The sequence below is a fragment of the Phodopus roborovskii genome, unplaced genomic scaffold (genome assembly GCF_943737965.1).
Source record: "Phodopus roborovskii unplaced genomic scaffold, PHOROB, whole genome shotgun sequence".
NCBI classification, from domain to species: domain Eukaryota; kingdom Metazoa; phylum Chordata; class Mammalia; order Rodentia; family Cricetidae; genus Phodopus; species Phodopus roborovskii.
This window is the reverse complement of record NW_026126444.1, coordinates 1,853,048-1,874,368: the sequence shown is the minus strand read 5'-3', so window position 1 is coordinate 1,874,368 and position 21,321 is coordinate 1,853,048. Positions and strand designations below refer to the sequence as shown.

Below are 21,321 nucleotides of genomic sequence, written 5' to 3'. Positions count from 1 at the left end.
TAGGGCCTCTTCCTCAGGGAGTGTTCACTTGGAAGGAGGAGAGAGATGGGGGAGGGTATAGACAGCTGCACTCCAAGGTGATCCTGTGTAAAGTTATAGGCGTGCACTTACCTGTGGGATTGAGAGGAAGGACCATAAACCCTGCTCCATGTGATGAGATGATTGACAGTTCAGGTAAACATAGTTATCTGGAGCCTCTTGGGGTTTGACAACTGACTTTGCAGGATAGGGGGCTGAGAAGTAGTGTGTGAGCTCTAGTACAGTGGCCTCCACCCTCCTATCCTCATCCTTCTAGTGACCTGAGAGCATCTGCTTTGAGGACCCCTCCATAACCTCACCTTCCTTTCACCTCTCTCTGAAGCTGGCTGGAAATTGATTATTCCAGCAGAAGATCTAGTAAGGAACACAGTTGATTAGTGTTTGCAGATACATAAGAGGCAGGCGTGAGTTCACCAAGGGAGGGTCTGGCAAGACAGAAGGATCGCTTTCCTGTGGAAAGGTTCCTTTCCTGTCTCTGCCCAAAGGATGGCGGAGGAATAGTGTTTGGAATGAGGCGGAGTGATGGTGTGCACTGAGCCTTTTCACTGTGCATCATCAGGTAATAACCTGTGACTGATGAAATCATATATTGCAGGGTAAGTCTTGAATCCACATAGAGAGGCACAGGCAGGGTGCAGACTGGATTCGGGGCTGCTTGAGTTTATGGCTCCTCATATTCAGGGCACCCACAGGACAAGTTTGGGTTAGGGACAGGGGTTTGGGGGAATTATGAACTGCCTTGTGTCGCAGTGGCTAGTCCATCTGGGCCCCGAGCACGGTCTCTTGCTTCCTCCCAGCCTGTCTTCTGCCCTGTCCTGCTGCTAAAGCCTTTCTTAACTAGTTCTATCCCACTAGGAAACTACTTAATGAAGCATTGCTGCCACAATAGCAGGTGTTGCTTGGGGCTGGCTGCACTGGCGAGCAACAGGGGACACATCCTGAGGTTTGGTTGTTATGGGCAAGAAGGCAGAGTGCCAGGGTACGGGCATTTCTCCTCCTCCCCCCAATCGTATTTGCTGTCTGACAGCTGTCCAAAGGTCAGTTTAAAGAGAAGTTCAATAGTTTTCCATTTGAACGTTTGCTTCAGCGGATGTCCTTTTATAAAGCTGTTCATAATGTACAGCGAATATGTTTTAGCGTTTTATTTATTATCGTATGTGCCTGGTGCATGTGGTAGGGGCTGGGTGTGTATGTGCCATGGGGCATGTGTGGAAGCGAGAGGGCAGTTCTGTGGAGATGATTCTCTCCTTCCACCTTCACTTGGGTCCCAGACGTCTAACTCGTCAGACGTGTGTGACAAGTGCCGGGACCCACTGAGCCATCTCGCCAGTCCTACAGCGCATATGCTTTTATGTAGTTGGAATCAAAGCTCATTTACCTCTTTACACGAAATCTCCTTCTTTGTAATTATCCTCTCCACTGGTAGGGCAGTATCTGCAGTGTTGGGTTGCCATTGTTCTCTGTCCTTGTGCTTGGGACATTAGCTGGCTCGCTTTTTCCAGTGGTATACACTGTAGAGACCTTATTTTACATTTAGCCTTCTGTTTCTGTTGTTGTTGCCTTCAGAGTTGTTGGTCCAGAAAGGAGAGTGTGCAGTCTGTAGTCTTGTGGTAGATGCTGAGGCTTGGAACCCAGGACCTTGTGATATTGTTCTTGCCCTGTAGATAGAGATGAGTTATTAGAATGCAAACACCCTGTCTTCTGAGATAGAACCCTGTGTGTTGGTCAGGCATGTGTCCCGTCCTCCCCCTCCCCATACACATTTGTGTGCCCTTCCCGTCATGAGCAGCAGCTACCTGACTTTATTGTGGTCACTTCCTTATTCATTTGAAGTTCCCTCGCCAAAGTGTGTATCCTAGACAGTGTGCGTCTGTGTGTCTCTCCTAGGCATTGTGGTTTGACCTTGTTTTTTTGAAGACAGTCTTTTTTAGATCTTTGAACCTAGGGGTACCTTCCACACCCCATCTCTTCTCCTTCCTATACTGGAAATGGGATAGTTTGTATTATGGGGTTTCTAGAGTTTTTTTTTTTTTTTTTTTTTTTTTCCTTTTTCCCCTAGGTAGGATCCTGGGGAGAGACTGAAGCAATTTGTTGGCTCCAGAGGTGGGGTGCTCTGTCACAGGGATGCTGTGGCTGCTTGCTGGATGGGATGGGAGTTGCCATTCTGCTGTCATTCAGGCTGTCAGATGTTGATGTTGCAACTTTCTCATCCCTGATTATTTGACATGTTGGGTTTCTAAAAATCATGATGAGATGCATTACTGTGTGTAATGGAGTTACTGGGACCCATGTTCTGTACGTCACATACTGAGTGTCCAGTCCAGAGAATTTTAGGAGATGCAGAAACCTGCATCTGTCAACACAGTCAGTTATGGGATGCGTCACTGGTAAAACATCAGCCTGCCATCAACCCTCAACTCCCTCAGTCCTACGTTACCACTAACCTAATGTCTGTCTCTAGGGTTTGCCTCCTGACCTTTCTTATGATAGGGTCATACAAGTTCGGCCCTTTGTGACCACTTCTTTGACTGAAGCAGAGGGTTTTCTGAGTCTACCCCTACAGTACCATACTTACATCAGTATTCCAGTTCTTTTCATGGTGGAATTCATCCACCAAATGAATATTCTGTATTTTGATCATCGATTGATGTCCATTTCAGTTGTTCCTGCCTTTTAAGTATAATGATTAGAGCTGCGAACATCCACGAACAGCATTTTCATGAACATGCATTTTTATTCTTGTAGGATATGTGCCTTCAGATGGAATTGCAGGCCATGATCCGATCTGAACTTCACTGTTTGAAGAGCTGATACAGTGCTTTCCAGTGTGGTTGCAGGTTACCCCACCGGTAGTATGTGAGGGGTCCAGTGTACCCAGCTTGTTGTTAGGCCTTTTCTCTCCCAACCTTCTGAGTGGGCGTAGAGAGTGGGGTCTGGTTGTTGTTGTGGTTTGCCTGTGCTTGTGGCTGTTGACGCTGCTCACCTTTCTAGGTGTTTATCGAACCCTTCTTGCATATCTTCAGAGCAACGTGTGGGCCCATCTGCTGGCTCTTTAGATACTTGTCTTTTCATTATTGAATTGTAATAGTTCTATTTTTTGTTTTTTAAATTCTGGATAAAAGTATCTATCAGACACTGTCAGCCCTTTACCACCCTGACTGGAATGAAACTACTGAAAAGCAATTGCATCAGTATTGAACATGTACAGACACTTCTATACATTCTGTACATTAGGTCATTCCTTAGACAGCACAGTGAAGCAAGAACAGCTTTCACATAACATCTGTGGTGTCTCAGGTGTCAGGAGTCCTCTAGAGGATTTAAGTCATGTGAGAGGATGTGCATAACTTATTTGCCATGTGTGTAAGGATGCGCATAACTTACTTGCCATGTGTGTGAGGGATTTGAGCATCTGTGCCTTTTGGTCCTTCTTGAGTGGTGCTGGAACATTTCCTCACAGTGGTGCTGGAGTGATGACTATATATGATTTACAAACTTCCCCGTGTTTTGGATTGCCTTTGCATGTTTTGGACATCTCAGTGTGTTCAAAGCACTGAAGCGTCATTCGTGTACATGCAGTTTGTTGTTCTCTGGTTATTTGGCTCCTACTGTTGATGACATCTTTCACCAACCACCGCCTAACCCATGCTCACGAAGGGCCTACGTACCATTGGCAGTTTCATAGTTCTCTCTCTTCCACTGAGGCCTGGTCCATCTTGAGTTAATTTGTGTATTTGCTACCACTTACTCTTCCCTCCAGGGAAGGGTCAGGTGATGCTGGTTGCTTTCACATCGATTGCCAGTGTTGTAAAAGGAGTGGATTCTCCAGTCCTTGTAAGAAGTTGCTGTTTGTTTCCTCTGTCAGTGTTTTCTTTGACACCTCATTTAAATGTATTTGCTGTGGTGTAGATTTTTATCAGAGACACAAGCCTGTATTCTGCTTCGATGAGTACTAATAAGCCTCCTCTTTAGTCAAAGGTCTGAGTCTTCTTGCAGTAGCTTTCTGTTTGAGATCTCCTCTGTCTTCCTAAAAAGAGGCGGGGGGAAAGCATCTGTCACCAGCCTGTTTTGCAAGGCAGAAGGAGAAGCAAGAGATGTGGTTTTCCAAGGTCATGCCTGTCTCTAGGTAGCAGGTGGGGCTGCTGCATCTGACTGCCTTCTTGGGTTCGGGCTCCCTCTGTGAACCACACAGAACCTGGAGTGGACCTGGGCTTTGGGTTTGAGTCCTAGCTGGATGGCTGTCCACTGTAGTAGAGCTAGTGTTTTCCCTGGGCTTTGGTTGACTGCCCTTGTAAAATGAGAAGGCTGGCCAAGCCATTTGACAAGAACTAGCAGAGTTGCTAAGGTGGCCTGACTTGACAGCCAGCCCAGGTGTGGCTGTGCTGGAGCAGAGCCCATCACACCTCTTTGCAGAGTGCCTGGTCTGGGAAAACTTACAATCAGGTAAAGTTGTTCATCCAGAAAGCCTCCTCCTTATAAGGAGAGAAGGGACAGGGTTGACAGTGTTCATCTGGGTCTTTAACCCCGCAGGGTTGCATGGTGTTTGAATATGTGTAATTACAAATCCTTACCTCACCTAAATAAGACAAATTAAAGATTTACAAATTTGTGTGCATCTGTGCAATTCATAGAGAGAAAAGGGTTTTTAAAAATACCTGTTTCTTATCTACCTGTCATACCCTTAATTTTCATGTCCCTGTTTGTCTTCCAGAAACATGCCAAAGGCCAGGATTTGTTCGACCAGATTGTGTACCACTTGGACCTGGTGGAAACGGATTATTTTGGTCTGCAGTTCCTCGACTCCGCCCAGGTCACGGTATGTCTTGCTGTGATTCATTTCAAGAGCGATTGGCTCTTCAAGCTAATTGCCGTGCTGCGGACGCCACACACTGATAGAGAACAGAGTAAAATTGAGATATTGTGCCAACAATGAGCCTGGCAGGTGGTGCTAGTGCCCCGAATGAAATGCATGCAGGATGCTTGTCAGCTCCTCCCACCCTTGAGGGAGCCACTGACCAGGAGGTTTGTGCATAGAAAGCCGTCTGGAAACACGGCTGAACATGGGCACGTGATAGGCATATTGCTAATGTAGGGGTGGAAGAAGAAGTCACTTTGACATCCTTTCAGCGGTGTGTCTAGGGGATCCATCACCTTCTTGCGGAACTTAGGTGGGAAGGCAGCAGGTGCTGTGAGCCCAGCCGAGCAGGAGGGGGGCTCCAGGGGATGGTCAGAGCAGGCCTTCCCTGTGGGAGATGATGAGAAGTCAGAACAGACTCACCTCACTCGCCCTCTGGAGACCGGTGTTAGAGTGAACGACCTCCACAAAGCTCAATGCAGTTCTTTCTCTTTAAATTATTTATTTAAAAGCTATTTATTTTATGTTGTATGGATGTTTTGCCTACATGTATGTCTATGTAGCATGTGCACGCAGTGTGTAAGGCCAGAGAGGGCATTGGATCCCCTGGGTCTGGAGCTATAGACAGTCATGAACAACCATGTAGGTGCTGGGAATGGAACCCAGGTCCTCTGAAAGAGCAGCCAGTGCTACTGACCACTGAGCTATCTGTCCAGCCCTAGCACTTCCCTTTCTAAGAACAGGAATGACCTTGTAGTGTTTCTTCCCAACAAGAAATATCTTTGGATTTCAAAGATAATGTATTCAGCACTCTAAAACTGTTTGCTTAGTGACTGTTATATATCCTGCTCTGTTGTAAGCATTGAAGAGAAGGTGGTGAATACAGTAGCTGTAACTAACATGGCAGGTGGTGATGAGTTAAGATTAATGAGGGATACCAGGGAGATGGATCAGCAGACTTGAACTTTTTAGTTTGCATCTCCTCACACATGTTAAGCAGTGTGACAGTGCATGTCTGTAACCCAGCAATACATACTACATCCCTGGGAGAAGTGGAGAGGGTTGCATCCTGGAACTTGCAAGGTGAAGAATAACTAAGAAATAGGCCTGTTAGCTTTTACTCATCTCATGACCATTTGCGTGCACGTGTGTACATGTGCACGGACACATGCCTACCTCACACAGACTAAAAGTAGAAGAAGTATGGGACAGGAGGAATAGGCTGCTGGTTGAGACAGTGTCTTGGAAGGTGGGTTTTCTGGGAATGTGTTTGAGCTGGAGATCTGAAGCTCTTCGTACATGGAAGACACTTAGCAGATGTTTCCTGGGGATAGCTATAAGATGTAGCTGCTCAAAACCAGTGCCTGATAAATGGGTTTGCTGGAGACTCTCTGGGAGATGCTGAGCCCTGAGATGATAGGATTTGACTGGTGGTGCTCCTGGCTACATCCCCCTGAGGGACATTCCTTGTCTGTGCACACGGGCACCACCACTTCCCTTTGTACCTTAGGAACTTCTTTCTGCTCTCAGTAGGGTCCTTACCTTGCAACACCCTCTCTTCAGGGGCCCACTTGAACCCCACTGTTGGGATTTCTTCTTTGTTTCTCAGCTGGAGACTCCCTTTAACCTCAAATTCCAGGGAGGCATCCCACCTTCTCCCTTTCTGCCTCCCAAGCCCAGTCTACTTCCTTAAAATGGTCTGCCCTCTGCCCTCATGGCTGGCCTTCACATGCATCGAGGCCTCTCTAATTTTCCTTCACCCGAATGAACTCAGGATTCTGATTGCTGGCTCTGACCATATTCTAGAGTTGCTGTTTCCTCTCACTTAAACCTCATTTCAGCAAACCTCACAGATCCCTTGTTCCTATCCTTCTGGCCTTTCTCCCATCCCCCGGTCTCTTTTTCTTGCCTGCTTCCCTGCCCTAGAGCAAGCAGGCTTTGGTCCCCACTCCATTTTTTGGTTCTCCTGCTCCGGCCTCCCCTTGGCAACCAGACCTTTCTGTTTTCTCTGTGGCTTTTCAAAACCCAGGCTGCCAAGCGTTGCTGGAGATGAGTGCCTGTGTCTTTTGTCTGCAGCAGAGATCACGGGTTGAGCCAAGTCCAAGCCTCCACAATGTGCCTCAGGAGTGCGAGCTTCTCACAGATGCCTGGGTGCCCCTTGGTTTCTTTTCGGGTTTCTACCACAGAACCCTAGTCATATCCTCACCAATTGTGTCTAGCAGCTGTTCACCTGCACAGAAGATAGAGGCCGTCTGCCCAGAACTCTCCCATGCTTCTTGCCCTGCACCTTCAAGCCTCTCTTTCTGTCCATCTTTGTTCAATTTTTGGGTAAAGGACTCAACCTGTTTCTGTGTCTCCCTTCTGCAGTGACACCCACACAGTTCCTTTCCAGTTGCTTCCTGACAACCACTGTCTTAGGTTAGGGTTACTATTGCTCTGATGAAACACCATGACCAAAAGCAACTTGGGAAGGAAAAGATTTATTTTGTTCACCCTTTCATACAACAGTTCATCATCAAAAGCAGTGAGGGCAAATTTCCCTGTGTAGCTTTATAGAGCAGGCTGGTCTCGAACTCATAGAGATCCTCCTGCCTCTGCCTCCTGAGTGCTGGTATTAAAGGTGTGTGCTCCCACAGCCAGGCTCAGCTTGCTTTCTTATAGAACCCAGAACCACCAGCCTGGGGATGACTATACCCACAATGGACTGGGTCCTTCTCCATCAATCACTAAGAAAATGCAGCCAGATCTTACAGAGGCATTTTCTCAGTTGAGGTCACCTCCTCTGTGATGACTCTTGCTTGGGTCAATTTGACATAAAACTAGCCAGGGCAACCATATTCAAAGTTTTTATGCTCAGCATCATCTGACCACTCTAGCCTCTGACACCCTTGAGCCATTATGTCACCCAAACTTCTCTCTATCCGGCATTAGGCTGATGGTACTTTTCATTGGGAGATCTACAGCCCTGGAGCTGGAATTGGTTCTGGACCCTCTTCCTGGTTCTGACCCATCTGATGGCCTTCAGATAGGCTTTCTTTTCTCTCTTGGCTTCAGTTTCCTCACCTCTAAAGTGAAATCTGTGTCCCCAAACTTAAGCACTCTCAGTCTTACGCTCAGTGACTAGTATGCAGATACGTCTGCCTCAGGGTCTCCTTCAGCTAGGAAGCCATCAGTTTTGTCTTTATGACCAAGGGCCTGTGGCTTTCCATCATGACCTCATCCCCAAGTGACCCCTCTATTGCTATTTAGCTTCCTGGAAAGCTTCAGCTGTAACTCTCTCACGAAAGACTTTGCTGTGGAGCCCTGCTGACTAGGCTGGCAGGCAATCCCATCATTGTGCCCCTTGACTATGGAGCAGGAGGGATGTTCACAGCAGGACTCAGGTGTCCTACCCAGACTAGACACCTGTGGATGTTTTGGCTCTGCTGGCTGTGAAGCCTCTCCAGCATCTTGCTTGCTCTGTAGATGTGAGAGACTTCCTGTAAGGCAGGTGTGGGATCCCTATCTGCTTTCAAGTACAAGGATGTAAGAGGTATGCTCCTGCCTCCAGGGCCCTTCTTTTTACCCGTCTTTGCTTTTTCAGTCCATGCCATCAGAGACTGGTCCTGATGGTGCCAGCCGGCATCTGTGTCATTCCACTGGGCCCTTTACCCCAGTGATATATGTCTCACTCTGCTTAAACTTCTGGATGTCCCTCTAGAGCATCTCCACAGACCAGCCCATGGCTCATGAAGTAGGTCCTTAGCTCTCTGAATGTTTTTCCTCTATGTAAACCTTGGAGTTTATTTGCCTTCTCTGAAGCCTTGTTATGTGTCCTTGGGTTTGGTATTTGTGGATATAAACAAATGGGGCTGAGGGTGTGGCTCAGCAGTTACCAACACTTCCTGATCTTTCAGAGGACCAGGTTGGTCCCAGCCCCCCACATGGAGGAGGAGGTTTATAAACACGTGTAGCTCCAGTTCTAGGGGACCCTCTTCTGGTCTGTGGTACACCATGGGTATCTCATGTGGCACACATAATATATGTAGCCACTCACTATTCATAAAAGAGAAATCTTTCTGACTACCACCCGAGACTTAATGACTTCCTCTTCTTTATTTGAGAGCAAGGCACATACCCACTAGCAGCCATGGGAGGAGAAGCATTGTAGTTCTTTTCATGTGGTGGAAAGCCCTTAAACCTTGGTGGAACACTTAGTAGCACAACTCAGGCTCCAACTGAAGTTGTCCATTTCATGTATATGTTCCTGTTCTGGTACACCGTGCCCTTGAGCCTCAGATGTTCCTGTCTGTACAGTGTGTGTGTGTGTGTGTGTGTGTGTGTGTGTGTGTGTGTGTGTGTGTACATGTGTGTGTAATAATAATATGTACAGGGCAGAACACAGGTGTCATAGAGAAGAAAAGGTCTATACATCTTCTGGAACATTGCTGTGGGTCTCTGGCTTGGCTTATTTCTTGTTGCAGTCCCAGGATACTTTACAAAGGAAACAGGTTTATTTATCACAAAGTTTTAAACACTGACAGTCCAATATGGGATACCTGTATCTTAATGGCTTCTGAGACAGGTTGTAATACAATGGGAAACCAGAAAGGGAATCAGTTGCATGCAGAAGAGGTCACGGGTATGGTGTGGTCTTGCTTTAGTTACAATGATACAGAATTGATTCAGTCCCCAGGAACTTAACTGGTGAAGGTGGGACTCTTGTAACCTAATTTCTTCTCACCAGACTCCACCCCTTAAAGGTTCTAGTACCCCAGTACCACCCTCCAGACCACCCTCTAACACCCAAGCCCTTAAGAGCAAATCTTATCCAGACCATAGCAGCGTCTTCTCTCCAGCTGGGTAGGGTTGGGGTGGGGTCACAGAGTCATCAAGATGAATGCACTGAGAAGATCCAGGCAAACCTGCAGTGCCTGTGGGAGATTTCAGAAGGCCTTTAGAGAGTCTGCCGAGATGGCTGCTGGGTATTCCCGATGTCTGGGAGGTGGACAGATGACATGGTGTTTCTGGGAAGGAAGGAAGGAACAATAGATGGGACACTGGAAGGAATGATTCATTGGAGAGAGCGCTTTGCCCCACAATTCGAGGCCCCCTCAAATATTCCCATCCCCACCCAGCCCCCGATATAAGCACCTAAGGGCTGGCAGTGGCCAGGCTTTGGGCACATTTCTGTGTATACCAAGCTTATCTCCCCAGCTCCTTGAAAAGAGCCAAGCCTGGTTTCCATGGTACCCTGCCCAGCCCTGAAGCAACTGTCAAATCCTGTTGGCATCACCTATTTTTAGCAGTTGCTGGGACCTCCTGTTTCCCTTTTCTGTGTCATATAGGAAGGCCACCCATGGACCCACTCCACAGACCCACACTTGGGATCAGCCTAGAGCAGAGGTTAGGAGTGTGAGTTTATGTAACAAAGCTTTCTGCAGAGAGTCAGGGCCTCTGGCTTGTGCTCCTGGCCTTTCTGCCACCTGATCGTGGCAGCTGCTGTCAACTAAGCTCCCACTCTGATCTAGCATTAAGCTAAAGGCTTGCATGACTTGTGCTCAGCATTCCCCATCTATCTGTGAAGCTGGCCACAAAGTTTACAGGGGGATGACTCTAAGGCTCAGAGAAATTGGAAACTTTATAGACAATAGAGTAAGGGCAAAGCCAGGATCCAAAATTTGATCTTACTCCAAAGTATAGTACTTTTCTTTTTTCTTTTTTTTTTTTTAAGGAAATGTGTCACATGGTATGTTTATTATAATGTATAAGTATATTCATGTTAGAAGTGGGTGGTATTTTACTTGGCTTTTTTTTTTTTTGTATTATTTGAAGATAATGATTGCTTAAGACCTTTGTTGATTTTCTTCCTTTTTTTTCTGTTTACCTTTTTTTTAATTTTACATATCATCCCAGTTCCCTCTCCCTCCCTCCCTTCCTCCTTCTCTCCTTCCTTCCCTCTTTCCCTCTCTCCTCCCCTCACATGTATCCCGACCACCCTCCTCTCCCTCTCCCTCTCCCCTCCCACTCCACATGTAGGGTGATGCCATCCAGGAGGTGTCGTCTAAATCTGTCAAGTCATTTGAAGTAGGGACTAGGACCTCTCTCCTGTCTCTAGGTTAAGGCAGTATCCCTTCATGGGGGATGTGCCCACAAGGTCCTTTTGTGTTTTCATTGGACTATATAGTTATTTGTTAATTACACACTAAATACACAAATGTATTCCTTCCCATCCAAGGGGCAGATGCTATACAGGACATGTGTAGCCCTGAAGTCTGCTTCCCTGTCCCCTTCCCAACAGGAATAGGGTTTTATTAATGGCAGTACATTCTGCAGCATGAGATCCACCAAGACAATTTGGGCTTTTCCTTCAAAGTCCATGTGTTGCTTTTCTCTCTTTATGGTTTTGAATCTGGCGGGTGAGAGGCAGGCCTGTGCGACATAGTTAACACACAGCTGTGGTGGCTTCTGGAGATGATGCAGTGCCCCTGGCTTCCTGCTATGTCTCAGAAGGTCATTACGTATATTAGTGCCAATACTACTATGCCTCAGGACACTTTGGAGCAGAGCTGGGGCTGTAGCCCGGGGGTGAAGAATCTGCCCAGCAGGTAGAAGGCCCTGGATTGAGCTATTACAGAAAATCAGACAGAACCTCTTCCTTCTACCTGTTGAAATGGGTTAATCCCACACATGTATTGAGGGCCAGTACATATGAGAAAGGTGAAGAATGAGCAAAGGAGAGACTGGTGACCACATACCAGAAGGTCACAAATCAGAAAAGCAACTTTGATCTTTTGCCTCCATCTGTGGTAAAACAGAGAAGCATCATATGGACTGAGGAAGTATAACAGGCTTCCAGTAGCCCATCCCTGAACATCAGCAGTGAGGGACAGGTACATACATGCAGAGAGCAGTACTTAATGGAAAGCCACATCCCCAAGGAGACCTTAAGCCACCACTGTGAGTTTGATGGGCTCCGATCTGGATGAAGTGTGTAGGTAGAGACGGTGCTAAGCGTCAATTTGGAATGTGATGGGCCTTGAGTTGGGAACACTGACACTAACAACAGTGACTTTGAATTCCATCATGGCCAGTTTATTCTCCTTTCCCCACCCTTGAATCAGGTTTGGACAGTGAATTCAAAATGTTCTTTCCCTCCCTTCTCTCTTCATCCTGTGGATATGGTTTCCTCTTCAGATCCCTTCTGGCTACAATATAAAGGATACTCCTTATAAGCCAAGGGAATTTCTAGCTACTAGATCATGAGACCCCTTGTTGAGCCTTCATGGCGGGGTACTAGTATATGAGTCCCAGCACTTAGCCTTCATGGCAAGGGCCTGATGAACAGAGATTTTAGACTCTCTTTAACCTGTGAGCTTCAGTACCTTCCCACGAGGACTCAGACCATTAAATTCTACAGCCGGCCTATGCTGGTCGTATTTCCAGGACTGATGCTCTAGGAGAACAGATGGGCTCTGCCAGGATCACATCCCACATCTTGATTTATGGAAAGGCTTTGCCAGATGGACTATCATGACAGATTCAGACAAGAAATCACCTTGCTAGCATCCGCTAGAGAGTTGAGTTCAATGTCTTGCCTTTTGAACTAAAAAATGCTCTCTCTGCCTGCGGTGACTGGTTTAATGATCTGTGGAGGAGCTCAGGGGGTGTCTGCCTTCACCTTCACTGATGGGTGGTCTGCTTTATTTAGCTTTATTTAGCTAAGGTGTAGGTGAACATGCCTCACAGGCTCTGCTGCTTCTGGATACAGCTTTCAAGCTGACATGGGATACAGTTTTCTAAATGCCAAGTCTGGCTTTGTTGCCCTAAATCCCTGCCTACCCTCTGCTTGGAAAGTGCCTCTCCTATTCTGTTGACACATGAGTGCCCATTCCTCCTCTTGCTTTATCTGATAACTCAGGTGGTCTCTCCTCTGTGGGCCTAGCCACCTCCTGCTGGAGGACTGACCACACTGTACTCCATGGGAAACACCTATTTGTCTCCCTGACCAGAACGCACCAGGCAGATAAATAAACGTCTAGCTCACGTCTGCAACCAAAAAGCCCGCCACATTCCAGATTGGTACTAAACACCATCTCTACCTACATGCAGGAGGGGGTCACCTTTCTCCTTCATCCAGAATGTTGCCCTGGTATTGCCCTGTGGTATTCACAGAGTATGGGATTCTTGAGGGCTGTAGTACCTGTGATGAACAGCAGATAAGCCTTTGGTCGGACACAAGTTTATCATCTCTTTCAGGATCAGGAATGGGTTTCTTGTTGCCTCTGTTGGAGCCACCAACTCCTGGTCTGAAAAACCCCCCAAGGGTCAAGGAGTTTGAGAATAAAGATGCCACTTTTGATTCCTTTTTTGGCTTCAGAAGCCCCAGATATTTTGTAGCTTCTGTCTTGGCAAGTCCTGCTTCAGGTACAAAAGATGAAGCCCCATAAAGATAGGTAGATAAAGGGAGCCCCCTTAGCAGTGTGGCCCCAGGGTGGAGCTGGTTGCTGCCCATAAGAGCATCTGGCATCTATCTGCCCTTATGTTAGTTCTAGCTATGGACATTTGGCCATTTCACCTCTTGGACTGGCCCATAAACCATGGGATTGCTTGAGATTTTATAGAACTCACATAGAGCTGTGGTCATTAAGATCAATAGGGCATCTTCCTGTAGAGAAGGATATGGAAGACTAAGCAGTAAACACTGAACAGACACACTAGACACATCTGTGAAAAGGATGCTTTACAAATGTGGCTCATGGGTCTTGTGTGACTCCTGGGTACCAACTTCTTTATTTTAGTTCTTTCAGAATTGTAATGTGTGATCAGTTTCCTTCAGGCCAAGGAAACCACACAAATTGGACCTGGATAGAGATGGGAGTTAACAGTGGAGGGAGAGGGAGGGTGGCTTTGAACTTAATCTACTTGGAATAATGGTAAGGAGACCTGAGAGAGGAAAGGAGAAGAAAGCTGTGAGTTGTCTGGAGATGCTTAAACTGGAAGGCTGGCTGCAGGAGAACTTCCTGTGCCTGGGAATGGTGAATTCACTTAAGTACAGGTTTAGCCATAGACATTAGCATGGTACTTGGCAGGAGCATAAATATGCTTCTATCTTCCCTGTGTCTCTCCTTCCCAGAATGCGATTAGGGTTTTCAGCGTGCTTGAGGGTAGTGATGAGGTCTCGCTCTTGTTCTGTAATTCCTAATCAAAATTGCCTAGTCCAGAGCTGAGGATGTGGCATGGTTATTAGTGTGCATACCTAGGATGCAGGAAAATCTGAGTTGGATGCTCCCTACTATACAGTTTGGCTGTGATGGTTTGTTTATATCTGCATTCCCAGCACTCAGGAGGTAGAAATAAGACTATCAGAAGTTCATGGTCATCCTTAGCTCCATGGAGAGCTTGAGGCCAGCCTGTCTCAGAAAAGAAAACAAGTGTACCTTGTAGGCAAACAGTGAATAAATACAAAATGGACAACCAGCCCCCACATAATAATATCATTAAAATAAAAGGCTGCTCAGAAAAGCAAACAAAAATGGCATTCATGTTGTTACCATCTCTGCCCACCCCCTCCAAATACCCAACAAATCTTTCTGGACATATCTTGTTAGAAAACAATAATTTTCTGTGAACATTATCCTACCTGGTTTATTTTTCTACCTTAACATTGTGCTGTGGATCTCTGTCACATCAGTAAATACAGACCTACATCCTTTCAAAATAGTATTGCATTATACAGATGAGCCATTTTTGAATCCGTCTTTGTTAATGGACATTTAGGTCATTGCCAATTCAAAGCTATCAACAATGAGATGTAGCATCCCCGCCATGTGCCTTTGAGATAGGCATCCTGCTGTGGTTTTATTACCCAGCCTAGGCAGTGTGAAGATGACAAAGGCCGACATCCTCCTCTCCCTAGCACTGCCCGCATGCTTATTGTATTCTAATTCATCTGTTATGTGCTTTTTTGTGTTTCCACATCCCCCTCCTCCTACACAGTCCTCTCAGGCTTTGTGGTTAGGCGTGGAGTACACTGTGCTTTCTCATTAATAACATGTGCATGGTGTAGATTGCTTCTGCAAGTCTCTGGCAGTCAGCAGTATTAGCCTCTGGTTCAGAACAGCTGGAGAGAAGCCTACTTTGCCTGTTTCATTCCAGTTCTTTTTATAACAGTGAAGTTCCAGTGTGCATTGAGTTTACTTAACAAGAGATGGTGAACATGTCTAGCCGCTCCCCTTTAAAATACTTTTCACACTTTTGGGAAGCTGACTTAACTAACTTAAGAGAACTGACTGACATCCCAGAGGATTTCAATTCCCTGCACCCACATGGCAGCTCACAGCCATCTGTAACCTCAGTTCTGGGGGACCCAACATTCTCTTCTAGCCTCCTTGTGCACACATGGTGCAGACTTGTGTGCAGCATGCAAGCAGAATGCCCATACATATAAAATAAAATCCTTTTGGAAGTCATACTTAATATTTCTCAGTCCAGTAAGAACATGCTGGGTACCACACCTGGAACCTCTCACAGGAAGCACAGAATCCATCAGCCACATGGCCCAGAGTACAGATAGCCCCTGATTCACCATAATTCAGCTTTCTGATGGTATGAGAATGATAAGCAGTCAGTAGAGACCAGACCTCAGGTTTCGATTTTTGGCCTTTCCTGTATTTGATTGTTAGTGCTGTTCTGTCTCAGGATCCCAGGCACAACCGTGCAATCACAGGCATGAACGAATAACACTCCGTGCCCTGCTGTATAGCTAAGCAGGATACACAGGCCAGAGGGAGAAAATTCATGTTTAATTCACAGTGTTTCTCTTTAGGATGGATTTATCTGGATGTTATGCTTCTATAGTATACCCATATGTAGCTTTTTGTAGAAATTAGGCTACTGAGCATATGTCAACAATTTTGATATAAATGTTTATATGAGGGAAATGGTTTTGTAACCTCCTAAGGCAGATAAAACTGAAGTATGTTTTATGGTCAATATGAGGAACAATTAAAATGTCTGTACTGGCCATGGCTGAAACATCATCTGCTTCTCTTTCTATCACTGGTGGAGGGCAGGAATGTAAAAGAGTGAACTTCCTTTCCCTAATTTCAGAGTTGAGGGAGTCAGAACCACAAGGCTGGGGTGTCATCAGAGCTTAGCACAGGTGTTTACACTCCTGCTAGACTGGTTGAGACCCAGAGCCAGCAGGAAGACCAGCAATGTAATTTGTTATCAGTTACCTCAGCAACCCAGAATTTTAAAGGGACTTTGCAGGTCAAGTTTTTAGGGGTCTTAGAGCTTTTTGGACTCTTTTTAGAAGCTTGGACAAAGTCTGGCTGTAAGAAAAATGCACTTACATGTGCAAGCACATCATTTGTTTTTTGTTTACATGTGTGTATGCATGTTTGCATGTGTGTGGGCACGTGGGCACATAGTGCTTTGCCACCTCATTGAGGCAGGGTCTTCCAATGAAACCCAGAGCTCGCTGCTACTGCTAATCTCATCACCTAGCTTGCTCCGGGAATCCTCTCTCTGCCTTCCTACACTGGAATTGCAGGCAACCACCACACCTACCTGGCTTTTACATTGGTTCTGGGGATCCAAACTCCTATCCCTAGAGCAAGCGCTTTAAGTGTTTGTTTTTATTTTATGTGTATGGGTGTTTTGCCTGAATATGTATGTCATGCACCATATGAGTACAGTGCCCACAGAGGGCAGAAGAGGGGGCTGCATCCCCTCGAATTGGATTTACAGGTAGTTGTGAGCCACCATGTGAGTGCTGGAAAATCTAACCTGGGTTCTCAGGAAGAACAGCCAATGTCCTTAACCACTGAGCCACCTCTCCTCGGTGAGCGAAGAATTCTTAATAGCATACCTAGCAGTTTGCAGATCTCCAGTGAGGCATTCAAGATCTGACTCAATCTTGGGTCTCTGTGAGTGGAATTGCCTAGGTGTGTAATGGAGGGGAGCTCTAGGGACACATACTTAGTTCCTAAAGAAACATTTTTTTTTTTTTTTTTCTTTCAGCACTGGCTGGACCATTCGAAACCCATAAAGAAACAGATGAAAGGTAAGGCAGAGACTCCAGTGTATTCATGTCTTCTTTTTAAAACAAACAGAAAAGCTGTCAGTAAACTCCTTTGTCAAGATTTTTGAGATCGTTTGATTTGTAAATAGATCTGCTGTTAAATGGATGATTTTTGCTTCCTTTAAACTGGCCAGAGAGTAGAGCTTTAAAACTGAATGGATATTTTGGGTAGACACTGAATCCACCTGAGCTCTCATTTCACATGAGACACCCCTGCCAATGAGAGCTGACTAATGTACTATTCAGAAACCTGACACCCACTTCACTCATGTCCAAGTGAGTTTCACAGCACATTCAGAATGGAGAGTAGGAAGCAGGAAGTCTCCAACCCTCTCCTCACAGGTGTGGTAACCATGTTTCTCTAATGCTGCCTATGCTTAGATCATTTGGAAATTATATTTTCTTAAAAATATGTTGCTGTTTATGCGTCATCTCTTCCAGCCCACTTTGTACTTTGTAAAACATGGGTGCCGGTTTGGAGTAACCCCATCAGAGATAGTGAAATGTCAGCTCTGTTTACCTACCCAGACTCTCAGGGTTTTCTACCAGAGTGAAGTTCCCAGCTAAACCATCCCGATCAACCTAAAAGTTTGGTCCCATTTTTCAAACTCCACATGGAACAGTGAACTTGCTGTCAATTTGATGAGTTCCCTTTTGTCTGATGGGAGACGAACAACTTTACCTTTCTGTCTCCAAATGTTTAGTTGGACCTGCCTATGCCTTGCACTTTCGAGTCAAATACTATTCTTCAGAACCAAACAACCTTCGGGAGGAATTTACAAGGTAGGACACCCCACAGATGATTCTGTCCAGTAGCCCCCACCTCAGTCGGGGGTAGGGGGGTGGGTTGGTGGAGTGGGGTGGGGGGGATGCGAGGTGGGGGTGTGGTAGGGGGCTCACTTCCTTTTCAGTCCTCTGTGTGTCTATGTAGACATTACTAGCACTTTACCCAGGCTTCTCTACTCTGTTGAAAACCCACCAGTATGCTTAATTTGATATTTTGTATAGGAATCAAATTAGATGGATTTTCTTGGCCTTTGGGAAAATGATAGGTTCATCTATGGCATTTTGTCTTTGTCTCCATTGCAAAAACCAAAGGGAAATATTGGGAGAAGACTTTTTAATTAGCAATAGCTCTTTTTTTCCCCTTCCTTCCTTCCTTCCTTCCTTCCTTCCTTCCTTCCTTCCTTCCTTCCTTCCTTTTTATGTTTCAGAACATTCTGATTGTTCCAACAGAAGGAACCCTTCACTTCATATAAGCAGCTCTGTCACCACAGATTTTGTTAGGACCCTCTTATCTCTCTCAGGTCCACTAGATAGTTTTATGTTGTGAGTGCCTGTATTTATCTCTTGAATTTCAGAAACAATGGAAGAAAAGGAGAATGTAAATAGGGATTGGAGTGTGGAGCTTCCAACTTCCATTTGGGCATGTAATGCTTTATCTGGTTCTTGATATCACCAGAGTGTCCTGTCACTGGGTTTGTGTGTGATGCAGTGTAGTAGTGACCTGTACATTGATGGGTGGTCTGCCTTGGTGGTCAGCAACTAGTTGAGGACCACCAAAGTGACATTTGGAAAGCTAGCACTAGTGCCTACGGCAAGGGCCTTAGGGACACCATGCTCTTGTTGGTGTGAATACACATGTCAGTGCCCTAAATTTCAGAAGTGGAAATTCAGCTATGGTTACGGGCCTATTTGGAAGCAGAACTTTCTGGAATGAGGTGGAACCTTCAACCTCCCTGCCTATTTTGATTTCTGTAGTATATAGCTGTTCTACAGAAAAGGATAACCCACATGGCTTCCAAGGTTCAACTCATTAAGCAACTGCAGTATTTCTCTTTGGAGGTCTTTATGAAATGTGTTACCCATAGATGTCACCAAAGCTATTCATTTTTAATCCAGGTATGTGAATCAGAAACACTGGGAAGTTTTTGGACAAATAGGATTCCTGGGGACCACTCTTGAGTGTAGGATTCTGACTCCATAGTCCTGAAGTAGAGTGTGGGAGGCTTTGATTGCTACAAAGTGGTTCAGGTGCCCACATCTTCCTTGAAAGAAAAAAACTTTTACTTAAGACTAAGGCATTTACTTTTTAGCTTGGTAAGCCCCCTGCTTGTGTTTTTTTTTTTTTTTGCTTCTTTTCTTCTTGTTTCTTATTATCCCTGTAATTATCTGTAGTGTAATTATAGGATTTTTCGTGTGTGTGTGTGTGTGTGCACGCATGTGGCTTATGTGTGTGTTTGATTTGTTTGTTTTAAATACAGAGTAGGCAGTTAAACTGCACCAGAGAGAAAAGCTGGAGTGGTTTCAAGCAGACTCTGCAGTCAGTTGCAGACTTTTGAGAGAGTTCTGGAATCTGCTAGGTATAGCTGGCCAGGTGCCAGCACAGTGTTTCCCTCCTGCCTGTTTCCTTGGATGCATTGCTTGCCTGCGTGTGAGTCCTGTGTGCCTGCTGGGCTAGTTTCTTCTGCACCAAAGCCATCATGCCAGTCACATCAGACCGCTTGGTGTTGCATCCATGCTCCATCATACAAGTATCTTGCAAACTCCCCACATGCATTTCCCTGCAGGCCCAGTGAGGCCTGGAATGCCTTTCCACAAGCTCAGAAGGAGGCTCCTCCCTCCTCATTTGTTTGAACTCTCCTTTAACAGTGCAGAATGCCAGGGAATGGGCAGGGAGGGATTTGCCATGGGAGGCTGGGGATCTGAGGTGGCTGGGAAAGGCAAGGGTTCCCCTCTGTTGACTTTTGTATATGTTTGTCAGGTACCTGTTTGTTTTACAACTCAGGCATGACATTCTTTCTGGAAAGTAAGTATGCTTTTGTTCTAACTCTTAACCCAGCATAGAGCATAGTATAACTCAATAATTTACTGTTTTAATTTTTAGCCTTTATCCTCTTTACCAGATTCAAAAAAAAAAAAAAAAAAAAACAAGTACACCAGGTCTTTTCAAGTGAGTCAGATACTTGAACTGCTGTCATTTTTGTCTTGTTTTAAAATGATTTCTATATGGCTTGGAGCATTTCCAAGAGCATTGAGTTTCTTGAATGATGTGTATTTGGGAACCACTTTCTCCCTGTCACATCACTGGCCCATTCATACTGGCTTCTGTTGTATTTGCAAGCAACGCCCACTGTCAACATGTATACATGTACAAGTATCCATGCAGTTTAAAAAGTCTCACTTGCCACCGTCACACCGAAGCAGTGTGAAGAGGGCCTTACCTGACCCTGCCGTAGACTCTTCCTCTCGTTGCCCTCCCCATCTTTTTATTTAAACTCAAGGCATTGGGCTTATAGTGAGATCGTTAGCAAAACACAGTATCATTTTATCACAAAACGACATGTGGTTGGTTTTGAGGGAGCATTCGTAGCAAAAGAAAGCTGACAAGATGGCTCAGCAGGTAAAGGCTCTTGCACCCATTGCACCCGAGCCAAACAACCGACTTTGATCTCCGGGACCTGAAAGTGTGTTCTGACCTCCCTATACTACTATGGCATATTCAGTCTGCCCTGACATCTGAGCATGTGTGCACAGGTGTACACACACACACACACACACACACACACACACACACAATCTTATCTATATGAATAAATAAATATACAGAATATTTTTTAAAGTTAGATTTCATCATTTTCCAGTAAGAGTTACTAAGTATTTTGTAGTGCATTAAAAAAAATAAAAATAAAAACAAAACTGAGGCTCTATTAAGACTAAGAAGCAGTACCTGATGTTACTAATAGGAATATCTTCTGATCTGAATATAATCTGAAGGAAATTTATTGGGTAATTTCTGCCATTTTTAATGGTCCACACATCTAATCACAGAGCTGAGGAGGCAGAGGCTGGTAGATCTGAGTGAGTCTGAGGCCGGTCTGGTCTATACCTAGTGAGTTCCAAGCCAGCCTACCTAGTAAGACCCTATCTCAAATAACAAAACCAAATATAAGTCAATTATAGAAATAAAATTTAAATGTAGTAAATAAGTAAAATGTAATTTCCATGTTTGCAATAGAAAATGTAAAAATTGCAGTGGCAGGTAGGCAACAGAATGAGTAGACTGTACAGTGTATACATTGGCCTTACTCAGCCATGCAGTACAGAATCTGGTTGGTGTGTGTGCTGAGTATGTGTGTATTTTTATCGCTGTTGACTCTGTGCTTATCATAGTGAAGACCCTGTCAATGTAGAACTTGTCTCCAGTTTGGAAAACATTGATGACAGTACTTCATATATGTCTAGTGCTTTGCAGTTTATCTCTACTCCCACCCAACTTGTTATCTGACCAAAACAGTGTTCTGAGCCCAGCACTGCCACCTGTCTACCGGAAGACCTCGGGCGAGATGCTGAAGACTAA

At 45.4% G+C, this 21,321-nt stretch overlaps 1 protein-coding gene across 1 annotated transcript in view; it reads left to right on the top strand.

Annotated features, from left to right (window-relative positions):
• Positions 1–21,321, top strand: part of Epb41l4b (erythrocyte membrane protein band 4.1 like 4B) — a 142,546-nt gene that overhangs the window by 36,160 nt on the left and 85,065 nt on the right. The window contains 4 exon segments of the mRNA XM_051187838.1: positions 4,751–4,855; positions 16,901–16,943; positions 17,666–17,744; positions 19,726–19,770. Of these exon segments, the coding sequence (XP_051043795.1) occupies positions 4,751–4,855; positions 16,901–16,943; positions 17,666–17,744; positions 19,726–19,770 (272 nt within the window).